Source organism: Glycine soja, chromosome 18 (genome assembly GCF_004193775.1).
Source record: "Glycine soja cultivar W05 chromosome 18, ASM419377v2, whole genome shotgun sequence".
NCBI lineage: Eukaryota > Viridiplantae > Streptophyta > Magnoliopsida > Fabales > Fabaceae > Glycine > Glycine soja.
Window position 1 is genome coordinate 45,028,600 of NC_041019.1, and position 25,645 is coordinate 45,054,244.

At 36.3% G+C, this 25,645-nt stretch overlaps 1 protein-coding gene across 1 annotated transcript; it reads left to right on the plus strand.

Moving 5' to 3' along the window:
• The first annotated feature begins 15,448 nt into the window (after positions 1–15,448).
• Positions 15,449–16,251, plus strand: LOC114394828 (FCS-Like Zinc finger 17-like). The gene is made up of 2 exons (XM_028356502.1): positions 15,449–15,792; positions 16,069–16,251. The coding sequence occupies exons 1-2, from the start codon at positions 15,509–15,511 to the stop codon at positions 16,202–16,204; spliced, it is 420 nt and encodes a 139-aa protein (XP_028212303.1). The 5' UTR covers positions 15,449–15,508; the 3' UTR covers positions 16,205–16,251.
• The last annotated feature ends 9,394 nt before the right edge of the window (positions 16,252–25,645 follow it).

Consider the following 25,645-nt stretch of genomic DNA (forward strand, 5'->3'; position numbering starts at 1 on the left):
TTTGTTTCGTTTTGATTGACTTTTGTTTTGTGCATACATGTCGTTTGAACTGTTACGTTAGTATTTACTTCGTTGTTGTCAATAGTGTTTGTTGAAGTTCCGAAATCGCGTAGAATTTTTCATTTAGGAACGTCGTCCAAAATAAAAAAATATGAACCAAAATCATGATAAAAAGAAAGAAGCGTTGTGAATAAATGCCTACGTATATAAAGAAAAAGAAAAATGTTTCTCATATATGAATGTAGAAGGAAAATATGTATAGAAGGATTTTTGCGTGTGTAAATAATGTGTGAAAAGAAATCCTTGTGTTTGTGAGCAACGAGTGTATATAAAGAAACTTTTGTATGAACCATAAGTGTGTGTTGGGAAAAACGAAAAAATCTTTGAACGTAAATAGGGTTTGTATATAGACCGTGTGACGTAAAGAGAAAGAGTTCCAATGCGTGTACAGAAAAAGTTTTGTCATGTATAAGAATGTAGATGTACAAAGAAAAGTTTTCCTCATAGAGGGCCATGGGTGTATAGTTTTGTGAATATAAAAATGAAACAAAAAAAAAAGAAAGGAAGACATCGAAGGTCGACATGTTATAGTTAGGAAGCATAAATCATTCGTAGAGAGCAAACATATCTTCTGGAAACAAGGGACTGACGCTAAGAGTTTATTTTCCTGAATAACCGAGATAAGAGCGGGTGAATCCATTGAACTAATGAAAGAACATAATTTGGAAACATTGGGTCTGTTTGTGTAAATTCCCAACCGTAGTATCACAATGCCATAAACGGGATGCTTGAGTACCCACCTGGCTGTGGCCGTGACTAATTTTGCACGTTGTTTCCAAATCATCATTGTCGCGCGTGCCTTGTGGAATAATATGGAAGTTCGGCCCAAGACCAACACCTTGACACCCAAATTTGTTTTGCCCCGGATATCAAGATCGGGCTCCCACGATAAAAGCCCCCATTGAGACACAACCTTAGACTATTTTGGACCTTGGCCTATCAAAAGAACCCTCATCCTCTCCCTCGAAGCAAAGGACAGCAGAATCCCCTCAAGGGAGAGTGAATAGAATGCTAAAACCCGATTTCCCAAAGAAAGGAATGGAGAAGAAAGAAAAAGAAAAAGATGAAAACAAAGAAAAGAACAATAAAAAAGAAAGAAAAAGAAGGATTCTCGATCGAAGATCGAAAGGAAGTAAAAAGGAAAAAGATCAGAGGAAAACAGAGTAATTCTCGATCAATGAAAGAAAGGGAACGGAAAATCTTCGGACCAAATAAATTTTCGGCAAGGTAAGTGACTACCGGCGAAGGAAAACCCTTTTTTTGGTGTCTCTTCCTTTCAAATTGCCATTCAAGGTCATTCTCGATTGGCGATATCCCGCCCCACATAAAAGGAAAAGACCGAAACACTTAGCTTCCTCTCCAAAAACACTACCCTCGATAGAAAATTGTGTGCAAAATAAAGTCATGGTGCAGTTATGGTTTGGGAATAAGGTGAAACACTTGCCTGTGTGAGTTCTTATACACTATGAGTGAGTCATTCCTAGTTCCAGCTTAACCCGATGTTTCCCCTGAATGTTCATTTAAAAGCTAAATGTTGACATCCTGCCCTTCATTTTCGGGTACAAGGAAGATTATCCTTGGCATGAGTATGTTGTTTCTCTAAGATATGGTGCTCTCGCGAATGATTTATTTTTCTTTGCAAAAAGCATGTTTGCCTTTTTAGGTGGAAAAAAATCGGTGGACCATTCGGTCCTGCCAACTACCTTTTTCGGAGCCCCATGAATTGATTGCCTAGTGCTGTTAATGTGTCCTCCACCGTCAAGTGCGGACCCTCTTGACTGGGAAATGTGGTCTTTGTTATTTTCCCATTTTATTCCTCCACCAACGAGTTTGGAGCCATGCATAGTGATTGCCTAGTGCAATTCTCCATTCTCGCCTTTTATTTGGAGCCCAATGAATTGATTCCCTAGCACTGTTCATGTGTCCTCCACCGTCAAGTGCGGATCCTCTTGACTGGGATATGTGGTCTTTGTTATTTTCCCGTTTGATTCCTCCACCAACGAGTTTGGAGCCATGCGTAGTGATTGCCTAGTGCAATTCTCCATCCTCTCCTTTTATTCGAAGCCCCATGAATTGATTTGTCGTTCATGCATCCTCCACCAACGAGTTTGGAGCCATGCGTAGTGATTGCCTAGTGCAATCCTCCATTCTCCAATGTGGTTTTTACCGTCAAGTGCGGACCCTCTTGACTGGGAAATGTTGTCTTTGTTATTTTCCCGATTGATTCCTCCACCAACGAGTTTGGAGCCATGCGTAGTGATTGCCTAGTGCAATTCTCCATTCTCGCCTTTTATTCGGAGCCCCATGAATTGATTGCCTAGCGCTGTTCATGTGTCCTCCACTGTCAAGTGCGGATCCTCTTGACTGGGAAATGTGGTCTTTGTTATTTTCCCGATTGATTCCTTCACCAAACATGTATATATGTATATTATATCATTGTTGTTTTTGTTGTTGTTTGTATTTTGTTTTGTGTTGTGCAGAAAAAAGAAGGAGTAGAGACGAGAGTCGTCATAGATTAATCACGGAAAGGGCAAGACGGACGAAATCAGTGTCTTATCTTTGCTTTCCTCTTATCTCCAATAAAAGGTAAGTAAAGAGGGGCAACTGTCATACCCTAATTTCGTCCGGGGATTATTACATGATAACATGCAACCTTTGATTGGCCGCTTCAAGATACTTGGCACCCTTTGTTGCACAATATGTAAGTCCCGAGACGCGCCGGAAATCAAAAGGAAGCAGGGTTACGCGATCTGTGAAATTTCGTAATGTGGTGAAAACCAAAAGGAGGTGTTTTTGCGCAATCCGTGAGTTTCCGTAACTTCTTTGAAAGCTAAAAAAGAGTAAATACATGATCCGTAAGGATTCGTAACCTTACAGAAAGAAAATAAGTATCGTTACGAAATTCGTAAAGTTTTGTAACGTTACGGAAAAAGAATCACCAAAAAAATAAATGGGGGTGCATTTAGTAAAAAAAAGGGTACAAATAGCAATCAGGCCCACTTGGGCCTTCCAGATTCTTCCTCCAGAAGGCGGTTGCTTCTGAAGGAAGCAACCTTGGTCGCCTAGGCGAGCTGGGTGGTAAGCTCCTCCCCTATTTTGCTATAAATAGGGGGAGGAGTGAGGAGGAAAGGGGTTCAGCCTTCTTGGCACTTCGTATTCTCTTAAAGTTGCTGAGGAAAATTATTTCCGTGAAGAAAATCCAAGCCGAGGCGCTTCCGTAATGTTTCTGTGGGTAATTATGCGAAGATTTTCAACCGTTCTTCAACATTCATCGTTCGTTCTTCGTTTTCTTCGATCTTCAACTGGTAAGTACCCCAAACTGAGCTTTTCAATTCATTCTATGTACCCGTGGTGGTCCCCATTTGTTTCATGTACTTTTATTCTCGTTTTTATTTACTTTCCGTACCCCCTTTTGACGTGCTTCAGTCATTTATTTAAGTCATTTCTCGCCTAATCAAAAAATAAAATAAATTTCCACCGATCATTTGATTTGTAATATCCGTTAATTTCTGTTAAAATGAATTCCGACTATTCGATCGTGCCGTAACCACGTTGGAAATCAAAAAAGAGGTAAAATAAATAATATAATAATCAAAAAATACCTTTTAGTAAAATGAAGCGAAAAATCAATCGGACGTTTTCTCTTTGGGATTTCTCATTCTTAATTGAATTGACTAAAAACTAAAGTGAAACTAAGGCTAAAATCAACCAGCCTAGTCAAGCTCGTCCACAAAAAAGTCACTAAAAAGGGTTTGAAAGTTTATCATCTCAGTTTTCCTTATCAAGTAAATGAATCATTTTTAAGGTCCAACGCCTTAAAATGATCACTCTTCAAGTAAAAAATTCACTCTTAAAAAAGAACTACGTAGGTCTGATTTCCTCTTCGATGGAGGGTACGTAGGGGCAAGAGCCCCGCTTTTGTCGATCTCAAAAATAAAAAGAAATCAAAAGGTAAAATAACACAATTTCACAATTCTAAAAAATAGGTTGTTGTCCTTTGAGACAAACGTGAAAGGTGTTAATACCTTCCTCAAACGTAAATACAACTCCCGAACTTAGAATTTTGGTTTTGACCGGTTTCCTTCAGTTTTTCCGACGTTTTTCACAAATAAACGTTGGTGGCAACTCCGTGCATCTTTCCTCCTTTGGAAAACTCACCCGTGAGCCTCGCCTCGCACGCCCGCAAAAGGGCATGTTGCGACATATATATATATATATATATATATATATATATATATATATATATATATATATATATTTATATATACATATATTTATTTTAGTCCCTGTAAATATATATTTTTTCAGTCTTACACTATTAGAAAATACACTTTCAACATCGGTTATTTACGGTATTCTATATCGGTTTTAAAACTGATGTTGAATGTATTATTGTTAACATCGGTTTTGAAAAACCGATGTTATATAAAAAGAACTACAACAAAATAAGTGTATGCATGATGAACGTTGACATCGGTTTTCTATAAAAATCGATGTTAATGTAATATATTAACATCGGTTTCTAGAAAAACCGATGTTAATGTAATATATTAACATCGGTTTTCTATAGAAAACCAATGTTAACTAATATATTAACATCGGTTTTTCATGTATAACCGATGTGAAGGTCCATTATCTATACACTTATTTTGTTGTAGTTAGTTATATATAACATCAGTTATTTAAAAATAATCGATGTTAAAGTTTGTATATTAACATCGATTATTTATAAATAATCAATGTTATTAACATCGGTCATGTATAAATAACCGATGTTATTAACATCGGTTATGTATAAATAACCGATGTTATTAGAAATAACCAACATCAGTTTTTTGAAAAATCGATGTTAAGGTGCATGTTGACATCGGTTTTTCTAAATAATTGATATTGTTTACTATATTAACATTGATTTTTGTTAATAACCGATGTTATTTTCAAGTTTTTTTTATATAAACTTTCTGTTTTTACAATAAACCCAAAATTGTACCTGTAAAATGCAATTTTAGACCCAATTCACAACAAATAAACATTTTATTATGCTTTCAAGCAATTTTAATCACAATAAACATTGAATAATTGATTTATTATTAACAACTATCAACAAATGAATTCAATGTTCAAATTACATAGGAAATGTCAAAAATGTTAAACCAAAGTAAACTAAGTTAAACTTAAAGTAAAGTTCTGTGTGTGTGTGTGTGTGTGTGTGTGTGTGTGTGTGTGTGTGCGTGTGTGTGTGTGTGTGTGTGTGTGTGTGTGTGTGTGTGTGTGTGTGTTTGTGAACTAAACAATTTTATCTCTCAGAGGGCTAATTTATCTAGAAAAAATCTTTCAGGGACCAAAAACAGTCACTTTCTAGGACCAAATTGCATGTTAGCTTATATATGTATCCATCTTGGGTCTGTTGTCATACACATGAAACTTTTTAATACACATTCCAAACTTGGATGCACTTCCAATTTCCATAAAACCTAAGTAAAAGAAATATTTTGAGTTTCCCAATAAAGCCTTTAGTTTATGAAGAAAGGGTATTCATTTATCTTTTGATGATACAGCCAAGCCAGCTTTGGACTGGCCAACAAGGAAAAGAATAGCTTTAGGAGCTGGAAGAGGCTTGCTATATTTGCACGAACAGTGAGATCCAAAGATTATTCATAGGGATGTGAAGGCAGCAAATATCTTGCTTGATGATTATTGTGAGGCCGTGGTGGGAGATTTTGGGTTGGCAAAGCTATTAGACCATAGGGATTCACATGTGACAACAACAGTGAGAGACATTGTGGGGCACATAGCCCCTGAGTATCTCTCTACGGGCCAATCTTCTAAGAAAATAGATGTGTTTGGGTTTGGAATTCATCTTCTTGAACTGATATCTGGCCTAAGAGCTCTTGAGTTTGGGAAAGCAGCAAGTGAAGATATTCAGGTTCTCCAAGAGCAAATGAAAGAAGCACATGCTTCTGAGATGGATTCAATGAGACGAATAACTTTGGAGATAAAAAAAGCCACAAAAACACTTCAGTAAAAGAATATGATAAAATTATTGATATAGAATTGAAGATCAAGCAACTTTCATTTGAGACAGAAACTGCAAGAAGGGAAGAGGAAGAAATGAGATCCAAAACACAAGAGCTGAAGCAAGAAGCTGAAAAATCCAAAGCAGTGGCAGAAGAACTAGAGAAGAAAGAAGAAACTAGAGCTTTACCTAAAGCAAGATGATGGTGCAAAAGCATCAGAACAAAGAGCCATTAAGGAGATGAAGATGAAGACATGATTGACAGAACAGAAACAACGACAATGGTTCAGGTTCAACCAATCAACAAAAGAAGGAATGAAGTGGACAGAAAGGTGGAGGCAAACCTTAAAGCAATTGAGGAAATAAAAGCTATAACTGATATGGCTCTAAGGAATGCAAAGATGGCAGATTCTACAAAGGTTGAAGTTGAGGGTGAACTGAGGCTTGTTGAAGAACAGTGTGTGTGTGTGTGTGTGTGTGTGTGTGTGTGTGTGTGTGTGTGTGTGTGTGTGTGTGTGTGTGTGTATGTGTGTGTTTTCCATTTTCATTATCTTTTTCTTTAATTTGAGATGCTATGCGACTTAAGTTACGAGTTTATTTTTTAACCAACTTGATATCAAAATTACATCTTTAATCATTTATCTGATCTATAAAATATGTTATTAATAACAAAAGAAAATTAGTGTTTTGGAGCAAAACTAGCAGCAGCTGAGGCTCAAAGGAAGAGTATTTCATATGCATCACAGGAAAAGTTCGATGAGGAATACCCTTATCATCAGATTTTGCAATGTTTTCAAGCACCAATGGTCTATGTGTAGAAATGACTACTTAGGCAGGGCATAATTGTATAATTTATGTTGCCCTTGGCTATTGAATTAAGTTTGCCCTTGACTGTATAATTTATGCTGAAAGCGCAATTTGCCTAATTGCCAAGGCTTATGTTGTTGTCAATGACCCATGCTATCATCAACTTATGAGCCACTGCTATATATAAACAGGTTAAGGGAGGGACCTATTATCCCATTACTGTCAAGAGGCACCTCAAGAGGGTACAATAGATTTCAGCTCAGTGCAAATTGCCCTACATATATCTTGTTCATTATATGCTACAGTTTTAGTAACCATTCAACTTGAGGACAATGTTTCAATTGAAATCATAGAAGCAAGAAATGAAAGACATATTTATTGTGATGCTGACTAGGTAAGCTATCCTACAAACTGGCGCTCTACTACTAGATACTATGTATTCATAGGAGGAAATCTGATCTCTTTGAAGAGAAACAAAATGTAGTGCAGAAGCTCAATATAGGGTCATGGCTTTAGCCACTTGGGAACTGATGTGGGTCAAAAAACTCCTCAAAGAACTTAAATTTTATGAAATTCAGCATATGCAACTACATTGTGATAATCAGGCAGAACTTCATATTGCTCTTAATCCAATATTCCATGATAGAACCAAACACATAGAATTTGACTACCACTTTGTTCAACAAAAGTTGTTGGCTAAGGAAATTAGTATGGGAAAAAGTAGCTCTAATGATCAAGTATATCAATAGTGATTTGCTCAACAATCCAAATACTACTTTGTGAACACTCTTAAGGAAGTAATCAAATTATTCCAGCCAGAGGGTGATCTGAATCAACCAATTTTAGTCCAGGATGAGGAACTAAAACCTAGGTGGCTATAAAATAGAAGCCAAGACAAAGGTACAGAAACTGAAACAATGGAGACGGAAAAGATTCAAAGCATAGTCAAACATTGACCCAATAGTGCGGAAACTAGAAATCAAAAAAATTGAGGCAGTGGACACATAAGCAATGGAAATTGAGAACGATAGGGGATACAACTGCAATGGCAACAACAATAGTAGGGAGGAAGAGATTCAAAAGGAAGATGAAAGCGAGGTGGAGGTAGAGACAAATTTGGTTCAGATCAAACAATCAAGGACATATCAAGGGCCAAGGTGGGAGATATCCTCTAAACTAATATGTTGAAAACAAAAAACATGCCTGCAAATGCAATTGGATGGGCTGTCGGAGATGATCTTAAAATCATTATGTCAAGAAGTTTGGAAGAGGGATGAAACATTATCAAGGAAAAGGGGGTGAATTCTAGGAAGACTACAGCTTGAGTAGTAAAGTTAACAAACATTGCATGGGGGGAAGTTGTAATTAGCAAGTAGAACAAAATAAGGTCAGTCATGAGCAAACAATTGATGGACTCCAAAAGTCCACACAACAACCATTGATTAAAAATTTGATACAAACCCAAGGCCGAAGACCACCAAAGATTATGAAATTGGAAAGCAGAGTACAGGTGTAAGGAAACAAAATGAGGTGTGATGCATGTAACCTAAGTCAAATTAGTGGGGGAAAAAGTGAAACTAAATGCCAAGCTGGCAGAAAGTTAGAGGGGGTGCATGTGCTCAGAGAGAATATAGGCATATAAGGAGGGATATGTGTTGGGAGTGGAGAATTATTTTGAAGGAGAAGAAATTTCTAGTAAGAAAAAAAACCATAAAGCATTCTCATTGAAAGAAGACGTGATTCTCATCTAGTTGTGGCTCAATGTGTCAAAGGATTCAATTATAGGAGTCGATCAATCATTAATTCAATACTGGGAAAGAATCAAGGAAGCATACAACAATGATAAAGAGTGTGGGGAGTTTACAGGAAGGGAAGTCACTCAATTGAAATATCGATGGAACCAAATTCACCCTCCAGTTCAAAATTTTAACAATTGCTACAAATACGAAGTTACTCATAAGAGAAGTGCGAGTTCAGAGAAAGGCGTCACGGCTGATGCACATATGATTTACTCACAGGATACAGGTAAAAAATCTGAAGTTAAGCTTGCCTAGTTGTTGTTGAAAGATGAACAAAAATTCAATGTAGAATTTATGGAAAAATCTTCCTAAAAGAACTAAAGTTTATGCTTTAGTTGGTTACTCATTGTCTTCTAACCCAGGGACACCTATTGAAGTTGAAGAATATGACACGACATCACCAATGTCTTGCCCAATAAGACAAAAAGCGAAGAAAAGGAAGAGCAAAGGAAAAGGACATGTAAGTGCTTCTAATAGTCTCGATTTGTCAGGCACAAAAAGTGTAGTGAAGGATAAAAATCCCAACATCGCAAAACTTATTAAGTTAAAGGAGTTGTAGGAAAGGGGTTTGCAAGAATAGGAGAAGCATTTGGAGTATGAAATTTTCATGAAGGACACATTTGACATGTTTGAGAAACAACTCCAAGACCACGAAAGTGGCTATATTAGGTAGAAATGAGGATTTTAAATGAATAGGTCAATGTCATGTTTGTCATTTAATTTAGTTGTCTAGGATAATGTTGTGTATGTTATTTAATTTTAGTTGTGTAGGCCATTGTTGTATTTTTATTTTAAATTTAACTATCATGTAGCATTTTTCATTGACCTTATTAGTCTCATTAAGAAAAACTACATGTTGCAAAACTAGTCGTTGAAATACAAGTCATTACAAAACTAGTTGTTGCAAAACTAACTGTTATGAATCATGCTATATAAATTATGCAATCTTTTCTCATTCTCACATCTTTTCAAAAAAAAATCATGCACTATTCTTCTCTAATTTCCAACACTTCAATCATCCACATAATGGATCCAAAAATTGATTTAGATGCACTTTTGGATCAAATGGTAGATGAGGAACTTGAAGACAACACCGAACAAGAAGTCATTAGGTTGATACTTGAGAGCCAACAACAAGTCGGTAACACTCGTAAGCACAAAATGAGAAGAAAGGTGGTATGCGGAATCACCAGGAAAGACATGATCAATAGTTGAATGACTATTTCTCTAAAAATCCTGTATACACAAAGACTCAGTTCTAAAGAAGTTTTCAAATGTAAAGGCATCGTTTCTGAAAACAAAATAATGAAAAATAATTTTATATAATGTTACATATTTTCCATTGTTATATATATATATATATATATATATATATATATATATATATATATATATATATATATCACTATTAGAAAATACACTTTCAACATCGGTTATTTACGACATTCTACATCGGTTTTAAAACCGATGTTGAAAGTACCGATGTTGAATGAATTATTGTTAACATCGGTTATCCAAAGCCGATGTTAACATAAAAACGATAACATCGGTTTTCTAAATAACCGATGTTATACACACAGAACTACAACAAAATAAGTGTATGCATGATGAACCTTGACATCGGTTTTCTAGCAAAACTGATGTTAATATATTACATTAACATCGGTTTCACTAGAAAACCGATGTCAACGTTCATATGCATACACTTATTTTGTTGTAGTTCTTTGTATATAACATCGGTTATTTATAAAAATCCGATGTTAAACTTTGTACTTTAACATTGGTTATTTGTAAATAATCGATGTTAATATACAAACGTTAACATCTGTTATTTGTAAATAACCGATGTTAACGTTCGTATATTAACATCGGTTATTTACATAACTGATGTTAAGGTTCATGTTGACATCAGTTTTTGTAAATAACCAATGTTGTTTACTATATTAACATCAGTTTTTGTTAATAACTGATGTTGTTTTGAAGTTTTTTTTATATAAACTTTCTGTTTTTAGAATAAACCCATAATTGTACCTGTAAAATGCAATTTCAGACCCAATTCACAGCAAATAAATATTTTATTCTGCTTTGAAGTAATTTTAATCATAATAAACATTGAATAATTGATTTATCATAAACAACGATCAACAAATGAATTCAATGTTCAAATTACATAGGAAATGTCAAAAATGTTAAACCAAAGTAAACTAAGCTAAACTTAATGTCCCTAAATCCTAGGTCTGATCTCTAACTCGAAGATAATACTGTGCCCACTGGATCCGCAACGCCTTTAATCTCTTTGGCTCCAATGGTTTAGGATCGTTAAAATACTGCATGATGAAATAAATGATAATAAGTTAATAATGTAATACAAATTATAAAAAAATAGAATTTGTTTGAAATAAACGTATCGCTTCCCAGTTATTCCTAAAACTTCCTAAAATGATGGTGGACATCGAGTGCATGACATAGTAGCCGCACTTAGTACTTCCTTTTTGTCTATTACACTAAATACATAATGAAATTTGGCTATTAATTAAACAATTAGTGTACAGACACATAAGAAATATATATAAGTGGAAGTTTTATGTAAATGACGTACCTTGACGACAATCCACCTAGCAGGAGCCTTTGATTTAGGCTGTGGAGCATCATCAAGACCTTTTAAAGCACTGTTCCAGATGAGTAACAATTAAAAATTGGTGTTGTTGAGGTATTTCAATGCAAATGTATTGAAAAGAATACTAACATGTTAATAATCCCCTTAAGGTAGTTGTCTGGCCTGTTATGCAATGAACAAAACCAGACAACTAGGTGTTCCTTGGGCAGGATGACCACTATCTGCCAGTGTCCGCTGCAATGGAGGCGAATATGGGTTAGTATATTAGTAAACATTAATTAAATTTAGTTATTTTGTGTGACTTACCCATTAAGGTAGGCTCCAAGATACACATCGCGTTTTGAACTCTGCATCCAAGTCTTTATGTAACTTTCAGACGCAAACTGCGATTGCCCAGACCTCTGAATGGATCGTGGCTCGAGGAATCCATAGATATCAGAATTCCCCGCTCGCATACTTGTTTCAGTGTGATGCCTGTTTATGTTAAGTCAAAGTTAAATATTTATGAATTGAAAGCAATAACTTAGGTAATTAAAAGTAATCTAAAATGACTTATAGAATCCACAACTGTAACACTCATATGCTGAGACATTGACCATCATGTGCGATTTTGGAGAGGTCTTCGTGCTTTATGTAGAGCGGGAAATCTGGATTAAAGACCCCGAACACGGTGGCATCCCATGTAACCTGATAAGGCCTCAAGAAAAGCTCTGGGATGGCCAATGTCATCAATAAAGCGGATCATCGACCTCTAGATCGAGCTTTGGAGGTGGTTTTGCCGGAGACACAGCTGTCTATTCATGAAACAAAGTTAAATGGTCTAAATTGAGGCACACTAAATGAATTAATTCAAAAAGAAGAAACATATAGTAAGAGTAAAGTACCTGATATGATAAAGACTTGACTAGATGTGTCGGCCAAGCAAGGAAGGTGTGAATTGTTTGCCGCACTAAGGAAACCTCATCAGTGGGTACAGGAACTGGAGCATCTGCATCTGTAACCTCCTCCACACCCACCTTTACTTGGCCAAGCAACAAAGGAGTGTTATGAACAATAGTGGATCCCTCATAAACTCTCCCCAGGGCAACCAGGCGGGTAGGATCTGCTTCGATGTACAGGCCGAACCTATTTGAGTCACCCGTCTCAGGATCGTTTCCTGAGGGATCAACACAACTCCCTTTTGTGCTTACTCGAGGACCTGAGGAACCAACCAGGGGCTTGGGAGGAAGTGCAAGTCCCTGAGATTGCATCTGGGACTGCATCTGGCTGAACGATGCCATGAGCTGTCGCGTCACTTTTTTTGAGATGGACTCCTCTAGCTGGTCCCTAATTTGTTGGGTCAGCTGTTGCAATTCTTCAGGAGGCAGGGAGGAAGAGCTGCGAGACGTCCGTGGAACCGATCCAAAGTATTGCTTGATGGTGACACGTTCAGGGTGCTCTGGACATCCAATAGTAGCGGTGAGAACATCCTGACGTCCATGGAAGACGAAGGATCCCTGTGTCGCCTGCTCCTCAAAGGAATCCTGCACAGAAAACACACAGTTGTACATGGCATTCACAAAATATTGAAATATAATTCTAATGGTTAGTTGAAAATGATTACGATCTTCTCAATGATTTCCTTTGCGGCCTTAGTCGTCATCTCCCCTGTTTTCTTCGTGCAAGCTATCTTCCACTTTACGTGGCGTCTGACCAGGGATGGAGGGTCGATGATGCCATCAACGCTGCTTCCGGACTGTGCAGTTTCCTCCAGCTTCTTCTTCGTCTTCTCAGCCAGGAGCTTCTGCTCTAAATATTCATAACCCGCACGAGACAAAACGTGGGGGCTAGTGTTCTGTTTCTGGATGGCCTGTGCCTTTTTGCGCACATCCCGCAAAAATAAAACAATAATCTTTCAAATTGCTAGAATGAAGTATAACAAGTTAATGTTTTTTGAAAAACAACTTAAATGGCAAGGAACATACCTCCCAAGAAGGGTCTTTGCGAGTCTGGCAAAACTGGGCCCATTTTTCCTTGCTTATGCCGTATTTCTCATAGACAATGTTGCCCACACCATCCTGATCGGCTGGAAGGGCCCATTTCCTCGTGAGGTTTGATTTAAACTGCCTCTATCTCTCGCCCACAGTCTGAAGTAACTTCCTTTTCATCCTACTGTCAGAAGCCTCTGGGATTTCAAATTTTGCCTGACAACATCAAATAAGATTTATTTGTTACAATAATGTATTTTTTGGCTATCAATTAAACAACATCAAATAAGAAAAGAAAAATACCTGAATATCCTCCCAAATCAAGTCCTTCTGAGCAGTAGGGACCTCCTTCCAGTTCTCGTAGGTGACGTCCACCTTATCACGTGCCACAATCCCCAAATATGTTCTTAATTTCTTCCAGTGAGGACCGTCGACCTTATCGGTAGCAGGATCAACATGGACCACTGGTATCTCAACACCAGGTGGTCTAGTAGACAACGATCATAGACGTGAGGCTTTGCGTGTCCGCTTCATGGCAGACAGCGAAGCCGATGCGTCGGGCAGGAGGAGGAGGAGGAGGAGAAGGCAAGGCAGGTAGAGAAGCCATGATCCTGTATACATCATGAAAATGTAAATTTCGATTACAGACAAATATCGACATCAACAGTTCTTTAAATAAAATGTGATCAATGTTTATAATTTCATAAACTAATTTTGTATGACTATTCTAGATACACAAATAAAATCTCATATATAATAAATCATAGGTTCAATTTCCACTCATTTTAAGAAGATGGTTTGATGTTGTGTTATGTACTCAAGCTCAAGGTTTAATTGTTTTTCATGGATTCTGAAAATGATTCTCTATGTGCTTTTATTTCCAAATATGGGCTTCAACTAACCAAAAACTACACACACACACACACACACATATACACAAGTACTTCCTCTATCATTTTTCACATTGAATTTTCCCAAAATCCAGTATGTTTGACTCAATTCACATGATGTTATTTTAGCCAATTAGGTTGATAGAATAACTCCATTTTTTGAAAAGATGCACAATTTAATATCCAAACAACTAATATTGAAAAGATTCAAGGATGTTCACTATGTTGCAACAACAATCAAATGTAGGTCCAAGTGCCACATAATTATATTGTTTGACTCAATTCACATAATGATATCCACACAATTTTGTGTGGATATTAAATTGTGTGGATATTAAATTAACTTTAGTCACAAGTCTCCTGTTAAGATAAATGTTGTTGTAAAATTAGTTCCAGATGCTCTAAACTTAATTTTGAATGCTAACTAAGTGTGTTTGGATCACCGGTAAAACTATCTGAATATCATTTTGATTCCCTTTTAAAAAATTCCTAATTCTCCCTTGGGAAAGTTGGAGAAGCAACAACACCTATCTTTCTATACTGAAGTAGTCTCGGACTTCATGTTGCTGCAAGTTTATCGGAAAAACAAACACACGCTAAACAAGCACTTAGTAATTAGTTGGATTAGAAATTCTAACTCCCTGCTAAAAATGGCTTAACTCTAACCATCTTGGGTGTATGGAGGGAGTTTGTATCTTCAAAGCTTGTGGTGAATAAAGGCTCTTAACAGTTATATATTTTTGTTTTGCAACATAGTGAACATACCCCTTCTAAAAATTTTGTTTTAGATTTTGATATTTCTTTTTGGATTCGTTAAAGCTGATGTAGGATGTTCACTAGAAGAACCAAAGTGCCACGTGTGGAATCTTTGCTTAATTATACTTTATGTCATGTCTCCTTCGGTACCACAGCTTTCATGTGTGTATTTTGAAAACTATTATAAAAATAAATCTCTGTCCGCGTTACTCCACCGTGTCTGAGTGGGCCAAATAAAGCAATAATAATTCAAACATCACAAGTAGACACACAAAGTCATAATTTCACCACCTACTCTGTTATTTTTTTTTCTCCCTCTTATTTTTTTGACCCATGGAAAAGCATGATGCAAATGCTCTAAAAGGCTACAACAATCCAGATAAAAAAAATATTTGTAATCTAACATGTGCTATTAGGTGCATAACAATTACAAAGAGTAAAACATGAGTGATGATGTGATGCCCTTTTTTGTGGGGGCATGCTTCCTTTAAATATCTACCATTTCTTCCTTTCACAGAATTCATCCCATTCCTAATTCTATTTTTTTTCTACTCTATTCAATTTCAATTTCTCTCTGTGTTTCCCCTCTCATCACCATGCTTCCAAAGTTCATCATTAGCCCCTTCAGGGTGGAATCCCAAGAAGGGAAGCATGTGAACAAGAGAAGAAAGCATGTGAGATCATTTAAGAGTACCAACATGGATGTTGGTTTGAGACTTCTCCCTCAAATTACAAGCTCAAATAGCACATCAAATGTCCTCTTGAAATCTGCAGTGAGAAAGGCAAACCAACAATCCATCCCTCAAGACTTATGCTTCCTTAAAACTTACAATCTATGCAATAAGCAACTATGTCCAGACAAAGATATTTACTTGTACAGGTATAACCAAACTCCCAAGACTCTCTACCTACACATCATTTCTTAATTAAACATTAATATCATTATCTTATGCTAAAATTTAACATATCTTGGATCACTTATGGTCTAATTAAAGAAAACGGGCATCTGGGGTCATTTTTTATTTTCTTGATTAGCTTTATTTTAACATTAAAATTAACATCTTGGATTGTACGTTTTGGTTTTAATTTACACATAAAAGTTTGAATCTTGATGCAATTTGATTCCTGATAGAACTTGGATTTGATGGTTCTGTAGCAGAGATCAAGGTTTCTGCAGTGTAGAGACCAAGCAAATGGTAGCTGCTTATAGGCAATGTTCTAGTGAGTCACGTAGTGAGACTCGCCTTATACTTGAGGACCTACGAATGCAGAGACTTAAATCTAGAGTCTAAACCAAATCCCTTGTATATATAATAATCAAAACCACTACTGGAAATAATTTAATATCCACACAATTTTGATTCCACACTATGTTTGACTCAATTCACATAATGATATTTCTTTTTGATAAGAGGGTTTAACAATAATCAAATGTAGGTCCAACAACAACAAAAGCTGATGAGCAAAGTCAGGAAGAGGAGAAAATCAAGAACAGATTCCATGGGGAGGAAAAGAAGTTAAGACTAATAATTGAAAATAATCACTTTTACTTTGAGAAACTTGGCCAGATTGAAGAACAGATGCAGAGAAGGCCCCAAGGGGAGGAGAAGAGCTCAGGAAAGTTGATAATCAATGACTGCATGATGGATCAGATAGTAGTTAATCAGCTGAGTGAGTTTGAAGAATAGATGCCAAGCACCTTCCATAGTGAAGGCATCACAACACAAAAAATTAGTGTCAACCACATGATATGTGAAAATAGGCTTAATACTAGAACCTATTAGTGGAATGATAGATCAAACAAAAGAAGATCAGCTGGTCCAGGATAAAACACAAACACAACGAAGATGCCATAATGATTTACTGGATGGGCGTCAAGGTGAAATCATTTTGGAGAATTCAAAGTCCTATGCATGCTCTATATGCAAAAGTAGGCGTCCGAACAATGCATCGACAAAAGACTTTAATTATGATGAACTCCTAGAAGCTATAGTTTTGTAGAGTCAGTATCACTATTTTAGGCAGGATTGGGAAGTCTTTGAAGGAGTTGCACATGGTGATTGTTAACAAGCATGGTATCTTAATCTGAAAATGTTCCTTGAAATGACATGGAACTTATGAGCAGTAAATCATCAAAATTCTCATTTCTTGGTCCTTGACATGTGAAATAGTGCTTCGCAAATATTTGCATAAAGCCATTGCACATGAAGTTCTTTCTAAAAAAAAAATGTTTGTGGGAATAAAGAATATATTGATTACATTTAATGGATGAAATCAAGTTTCTATTTTCTGTCCAACTAATGCAGGTACTGTTCATGTGAATAACCACCATATGCTATCTAATAATTTTTCACTTCTTAATAGTTTGTCCAGGTCCAAGCATCCTTGATTGTAATCATGTGTTAGGATGCTCTATCAAACATTAGTGTAGATTGTTGGGCTTGGATGCTACATAGAGCAGAAAGTGTAAATTGCAGGCTCGGTCATAACATAGAATGGTGTTTGTGGCCTTTCGTTTGCTGAGGTAAGTTTGTAGCAGGCCTTTACTTGAGGTTCTGATTCTAGTTGTTTTATTAGTGCAAAGTCAACACTTTTCCTAAGTTCTCTAAAACCAGTAGAGGCAGAAGCAATGACTTTTCTTGAAGCTATTAATTGGCTGACTGAAATGGGGTATGACAAAGCTATTTTAGAGGCTGATTGTCAAGATATGATAGAAGGAATCCTAGAAAATTGTATAGCAAACATTGAATTAGGGGCCATTAACAGGTCGTGCAAACACAGGTGATATTTTTGTCCAAACATTGAAATAAGTTTCGTTAGGAGGAAACCTAATTATATTGTTCATCCTTTAGCAAAGGCGGCACAATTTATTATCAATGAAACGAATTGAACTATTGTACTAAAACAAAAAAGCAAGAATTGTTATAATTAAAAATTAACTTTTATGATAATTAGGTCAAAAATATATTTAGAGTGTTTTTTAATTAGTTGATAATTAGTTACAAAGTTAGAATTCTTATAATTAAAAGTTAGAATTGTTATAATTGTGTTAGCAAATTGCTAAATGAATTTTAAGGTATGGCAAATTTATCATGAATCAAGAGGTGTCCTACATCATTGGGTGCGAATGGGTGCCAAATTTATTAAGTTTTCCTTGTTAATATCCTTTAATCTTAACATACAATAATTGAAATCCAATGAGGGCTGAAGGGATATTATAAACATTGTTTTCAAACTCTACTAGACACCAAATCCAATGCATGTTAAATACACTAAATAATTTGATTATCCCTGCCCACTAGAATATAGATTAAAGGCAAATTGGGAAACTTCCAACATACAGATATGACTAAAATTTTCATATTTTATTATAAGACTGATGAATTATGCCTAATTTCACTCCCTCTTGAGTAAACCACCCATAAATAACAAGAAAAAGTTATAAATAACTTTTGCAACAGGTCAAGATATAATTTTAAACAATCAGAAAAAAGTGTAGTTGTCACTTACTTGCTTTCGTGAGCTCTCTCTCTCTAGAAAACAATTGATGAGATCCATTGAATACAAAAACATGAAATGGCATAAGTTCCTTTTTCAAAGCTTTCATCAAATATATGCATGTTTTCATTAATGCAATTAGTAAACCAATCATATAATAACTAATCATATATGATTGGTTTGAGTATACTCAATTTATTAAACATTAGAAAAAACAATTGTATGACTTATGTAAATGAATGTAGCAAAAACAAATATATAAATAGAAAATTACATTAGACGATGTTAATTAATTCTCCTTCATTGTGATCATTACGGTTAGCATGAACGTCGTCAGCTTCTTCTTCTCCGACAATGTTAGGAGTCATTTGTGTGGACAAAGGACTAACATAGGTGTCCATGTATGCATCACCATCTTCTACATTAACACTAATTTTTTTGCCCTGTACAACCATGAACCACCTTTCATCACAAGGATCTTGCACATAAAATACTTGTCTAGCTTATTCTGCCATGATGAAAGGATCATTGTGGTAACTAAGTTTCTTTAGGTTTACCAACGTAAATCCTATATCATCGGTGCGCACACCGGTGTTGTTGTCAACCCATTTACATTTGAAAACACATACAGTAAATTTCAGATAGTTAAGCTCCCAAATTTCATCAATGAACCCAAAGTAATGGATGAAAGCTACACAAGGATTGGCATCACTCACACTTGTGAAGTATTGAGATTCAGCCCTTAGGGTCACCCCGCTGTTCTGCATTGTACTTTTGTCATCTTGCGCTTTTGTGTAAAATGAATACTTGTTTATGTCGTATCCTTGCCAAGTTATAACATTTCTTTTAGGCCCATCTGCTAGCTTTCTTAATATTTCTAAAGCATTCTCATCTGCAAAGATTGTATCTTTAAACCAATCACAGAAAGTCCTGTTATGCTTTTTCAACACCCAATTCTTTGACATTTTTGGATTATTCTGTTTGACTAAAGCTTCATGCTTAAGTATGTATGGCAAAACTTCAGTATTGTTGTTCAAGACATACAAGTGAGCTTGTAACAAATCTTCTACACTTGGAGTGATCACATGCAGTCCTCTTGAACCCTTACCACCCACTCTGTCATCATGCTGAGACTCAGGAAGGCCAACAGGTTTAGCCTTCTCAATGTATTCTGAACAAAAATCAATGGCTTCTTCTGTAATGTACCTCTCAACAATAGATGCTTCTGGACGATATAGATTCTTTGTATACCCTTTTAAGATCTTTATGTATCGCTCAACCGGGTACATCCACCGTAGATAAACAGGATCACAACATTTGATTTCTCTGACCAAATGCACAATCAAGTGAATCATGATGTCAAAGAAAGCAGGGGGAAAAACATCTCCAACTGGCACAGTATAATTGCGGCCTCATTTTCCAACTCATCAAACTTGACAGGATCAATGACTTTGCTACACATAGCATGGAAGAAAAAGCACAGGCGAGTTATGGCTAACCTGACTTTGTTTGGCATAATGTCTTGTATAGCCACGACTAACAATTGTTGCATGAGCACGTGAAAATCGTGAGACTTTAACCCTACAAGCTTAAGCTCCTTCAACTGCACAAGGATCTTAATATTTGAAAAGTATCCTTGTGGAACATTCACCCGACGAAGACACTGACAAAAACTTATCTTCTTCTTTTTGGACAAGGTATGGCAAGCAGGGGCAAGTAAATTTTCTTCCCATCAGACCTTGGATGCAACTATGATCATATCCCCATATCAGCTAGATCTTGATGGGTATTCAAGTCATCCTTCGTCTTGCCTTGAATGTTAAGGAGCGTTCCAATCACACTGTCACAAAAAAATTTCTCCACATTCATAACATCAATACAATGTCTAACGTCTAGATCAGACCAGTACAAAAGATCAAAGAAAATGGAACTCTTCTTCCATATGCAACTATTACTTTTATCCTTCTTTTGGGTCTTTCCAAATATAGTATTCAGGTGTTGAACCCGCTGATATACCTGCTCACCAGTCAACGGTATCGGCGCAATATCGTGCTCTTGACTTCCATTAAAAGCTTTTTTCAGTCGTTTGTAAGGATGATTGGGTGTTAGAAAACGGTGATGCCTACTGTAGACTATTTTTCTTCCATTTTTTAGTTGTATGTAGCTTGTGTTTTCTTCACAGATGTGGCATGCATGATGACCCTTAACACTATAACCGCTGAGATTCCCATATGCTGGAAAGTCATTAATGGTACAAAAAAGCATTGCATGCATTTCAAACGTCTCCTTGCGAAACGCATCAAACAATACAACCCCCTCGTCCCACAACTTTCTCAAGTCTTCAACCAACGGACTTAGATAAACATCAATTTCATTTCCTGGCTGTCTTGGGCCTAATATCATCATAGACAACATCATGTATTTTCGCTTCATGCACAACCAAGGAGGCAAATTGTAAATTACTAGCAGAACTGACCATGAACTGTGTAGAGTGCTTAAGGTGCCATATGGATTCATTCCATCACTGGCTAGTCCAAGTCTAAGATTTCATGGCTCTTTCCTGAAATTTGGATACAAACCATCAATCTTCTTCCACTGCGAGCAATCAGCCGGATGACGGACCATTCCATCATAAATCCTTCCATTTGCATGTCATGTAAGGTCTTTTGCGTCATCCTCGTTAGCAAAAAGACGCTTAAACCTTGGAATGATTGGAAGATACCACACAACCTTCACTGGAGGGCCCTTCTTTGAGTTTTCATCATAACTACTTTCCCCTTCATCCTGCACTTTATACCGCGAAGTCCCACAGATAGGGCATTTCAACATTTCTTGGAATTCATGCCTGTACAGTATGCAATCATTGGGGCAAGCATGAATCTTTTGATACTCCATACCCATCAGACACAATATCTTTTTCGCTGCATAGTAACTTTTAGGCAACGTGTTGTCCTCTGGAAGCAAATTGTGCACTACCTCAAGCAGTGAGGTGAAACTTTTGTCACTCCACCCATACATGGCCTTCACATTAACCAAACTTAACACCACAGACAACAGGGTTAAGGAATTCTTGCACCCCGTATACAAAGGCTTCTTTGAATCGCTCTGCAATCCTTCATACACAGGGGCGTGTGCTTGCTGGAAAGACTCTTTTCCAAGGTTATGAATCATGTCCTCCAAGCGATCTCCCATTTCTACATCAAACGGTTTAGATTGGGACCCACTCTGCATGTCTGTCACTTCACCATGCCATATCCACGTCATGTAATTCTTCTTAATCCCATCACACAATAGATGGTCTCATATGTCGTCTTGTAGTTGTCGTCTTCCATTCAAATAGTTGATGCAAAGACAATAATATTTTCCTTCTTCATTCGGTCAACCTCTTTCTGAAGCAAATTGCAAGAACTGCTCGACGCCATCCTCATATTCTGGGCTCATGCAACTTTCATTCATCCAACTTCGATCCATCTAAGCAATTACATGCATGAAAATCTCACTTTTTATTTATAGGTGTGGCCCTATCCCATTTAGGAAGATTCTCTTTTATGTTAACTTCAAATGTCAGGGTTAGCATTATTTTGAAAATTTTGACTAAATTTCAGCAACATTTTGCATTGGTCTCCAAGTACACGACATGACATCGGTGAAATGAATTTCCCGATAATCATGTATGCACTCAAAGAACAACTTGAAATGCATTGAACCAAAATTTAATTAAATTAATCAAAATAATAATAACCTTAACAAATGAATCTAACATAAAAATACTAGTCTCCCCAAACTGTCCAAACGGACAATTCAAGACTAAATACAATGACTAATGTAAACTGTCCGCAAGAATCATTGCATTCAGTCTCAAACGAGAATCTAAGGTTCACTCAGCATGAACAACAGTTGTTTATATAGCAAATTACATGCATGACGTACATGAATATACAAAATCTAAATTTCAATTACAGACAAATATCGACATCAACAGTTGTTTGTATAGCATATAACATTCATGACATACAAGAACATACAAGGACATCAACAGTTATCTGTGTGTGTGTCTCTGTGTGTGTGTGTGTGTATGTCTGTCTCTTTATGTGTGTGTGTGTGTGTCAGATTAGGGTGTGTGTGTGTGTGTGTCATGAGGGTGTGTGTGTTAAGTTTTTGGTATGAAGAAACTGAAAAGTGTTAATGTTAAGTTTTTGGTTTGAAAGATAAATATTGATTTAGGCGGAAGGAATATGGAGTCCTGTATTTCTAAATGGCCGTCGCTTGTCTTCTCTCGAGGTTGATTTTCGTCCGTGTTCTTTTCACATTAGACGTCCTATATTTCTAAATGGGCAGATTCTTCTTGTCCTGTAGTTGTGAATCAACCCAACTCTATGCTTTGTAATTTATACTTCATTTCACCTTGGATTTCTTAACGTTTACTTTTATTTGAAGTATTTTGCTATTGCCAGCAGCAAACTCAAAAATCTCTTTGTTTTGTTTGTCAAACCACTGACAACCTGTGGATATGTGTTATATGTGGGTATGTTGGCTGTGGAAGGTGAGACTCACATTTTTGTCCACCAACCCTTGTTTTCTCATGTTTTATTTTGTTTCTCTTTCTTTCTTTCCTTTATGTATTTGATTACAACCATATGGAAAATCTTGATTTAGATACAAGGGAGGACATGCTATAATACACTGGAAAGAAATGCAGCATTGCTATTCCCTAGAAGTGGAAACCAAACGAGTTTGGGATTATGTGGGAGACAACTATGTTCATAGACTTATTCAGTCCAAAACTAATGGGAAGTTGGTTGAGCTGAACACTCAGTGTGCACATGCAGACAATGGATGTGGAAGTTGCAATAGTGAAGATAATGCCATGAATGAGGCTATACTTAATAGTAAACTTGAAGTTGTAATGTTGCAAGATTAATTTAGTAGTTTGCTCAATTGTTAGATTTATCTATGTTTATGAGGAGTTTTAATTTTTCACATATTATATTTTTCACACATTATATGCATAAAGCTGTTCAGAAGGCTATCAGTCTTAAACACCAGAAGATTCAGTCTTAGATTGACAGATGTAAGAAAGACAAGAAATTTCTGGATGATGTAAGTTGTAATCCACTCATGGGAATTCTCTTCTGCAGAATTCTTAGCAATATGCCATATAAGTTATAACCATGCCAAAGGCTTCTCTATTGTCTCATTACTATATCATAAGGAGTGGAAATGTTTTTGTGAATTCTTATATTGTTTATGTATCTTCAGCTTAATAAGAATGTTGTGAAATATAAGGACATTTGGAAAACAAAGATACTTAGGATTGAAGAGAGGTATGCTTTTTTTCGTCATGACGGTGTGTCATGAGGGTGTGTATTTGCGGAGACAGGTAAATTTGAAAGCATGAATAAGCTGCAAAACCAATTGGAGAAAGTGGAGTCTCTTACTCAAGATCTTGAAGAAAGGCTTGAGTTTCTATTTAGGCATTTAATAAACACTAGGGGAATTGTTAGATCCTGTGCATGTCCTATAAATTCTAGTGCAGATCTTGTGGCAACAACAAAAGGAGAGTAATTGAAGTTTGTTTAAGTTTTGAAGGGAAGAATTTGGAAAAGGAAGGAAGAGTTTTGCAAATTGCTTGGAGCAAAGTTTGCTTAAAGGGAAGAATTGGTTGAAACCTAAGTGCTGAGCATAATAATAAAGCTCTCCCCCCCCCCCCCCCGCACTTTCTGAACTGATTAGTTTTTTCAAAATTTTTTGAATTTTATAAGTGGGTTGATGTGAAGGTCTTCCGCCCCACTTTCTGAATTGATTAGTTTTTTTAATGGATATGACAGAAAGTATCAGATCTCGTCAATCATTCTGTTCAGCTTTTGCAAAGAAGAACAACCTCTAATGCAGAGAGAGCATTACAACATATTAATAAGGCGTTAATAATAAGTTCATACTTTGAAACATTGCTTGAAATGAAAACAAAGGCTCTCCTAATGGTTAGTGCCTCTTTCTTATAATATGTTGGAATTTTACTAAAGCTTAAATTATGAATTATGGCTATCTCAAAATTAAGCATTAGTCTATTTGTGCAATAATTTATACCAATTATGTCTGTGTTGGATAACTTTTGCTCCACATATCAGCTTTGTAGGTATGAGGAGGTGATTCAGTTGTGTGGCAAGACCCTTGATTCTACTGAGAAGAATGCCTGTCCTTTGGATGCTGGTTGCAAGTCACGGATCTGGATAATTCACAACTCTCAAAAGGTTTCTACTTCAAAATATGGCGATGCTCAATGATGCTTAAAGCATACATTCACCTAGGAAAATTTGAAGAGGGTCTTTCTTTGCTGGAGCAACAAGAGGAAAAGATGTCTGCCATAAACAAGTACGAATTACTAACCTCTGACTCATTCACCCTACTTTGCCCCTCCTCAAGTGTAAACAGAAAAGAAAAAGGCAACCTGAAATGTGAATATATGATGGCTATGATCCTTCTAATTTTTATCACTTGCTTAGATTCTGTCCCTGCAGGAGTGGAAGCAAGGTTTTGGATTCACTCATACCTCTAGCTGCCATCATACGTGAGCCCTTGTGCCATAAGGTTAGCTTATGCTCTATTTCATTCTATCTTTATATTGATTCTTTATATTACTAATGTTTATTAAATAACTTGATTCCTAGAACGTTTCAACTATTTCAAAGTAACTCTACTTTTTTAACTTGTTTTAGCTATTTTACTTGAGTCTATTATTTTGTTTCTAATATACAGTCTATAGGACAATTTTGAGTTTTAAAATTAACTTTTGGATTAGAAGTGTAAATCTTTTTATCTACAATCATTTATTTCTATAGTTCTAGTAAATGTGCTTATTGTTGCTCTAGGTGACAGTCTTTCTGCTCATGCTCATTTTTCTTTGTAGAAATATATTAAAGGGGGTGAAAACTGCTCTATATTATAGAATTGAATTCACCAAGCCACCTAGGGACACCAAAATAGGTGAATTGACAAATGGAAGCACTTCATGTCCTGAAATGTTCTTTTTTTTTGGCATTTCATGCCAATAACCAATTCTTTATTTGGAAAGTGCCAAAATACTTAATGTAACATAATCATACACACTTCAAAAACTATAACATGCCTAATTCAATCCACAACATATATGGATAACAACCCAGAAACAAAAGCTAATGTAAATATCCAGTCACAACTTGCATTTGAAATTACCTGGATGACTGTCTTTGATACAA

Excerpts from the sequence above, each read along its gene's own strand:
- LOC114394828 (XM_028356502.1), top strand. The coding sequence starts at position 15,509 with ATGCTTCCAAAGTTCATCATTAGCCCCTTCAGGGTGGAATCCCAAGAA. Across the intron at positions 15,793-16,068 it reads AAAGATATTTACTTGTACAG|CAGAGATCAAGGTTTCTGCA; the intron begins GTATAACCAAAC and ends ATGGTTCTGTAG.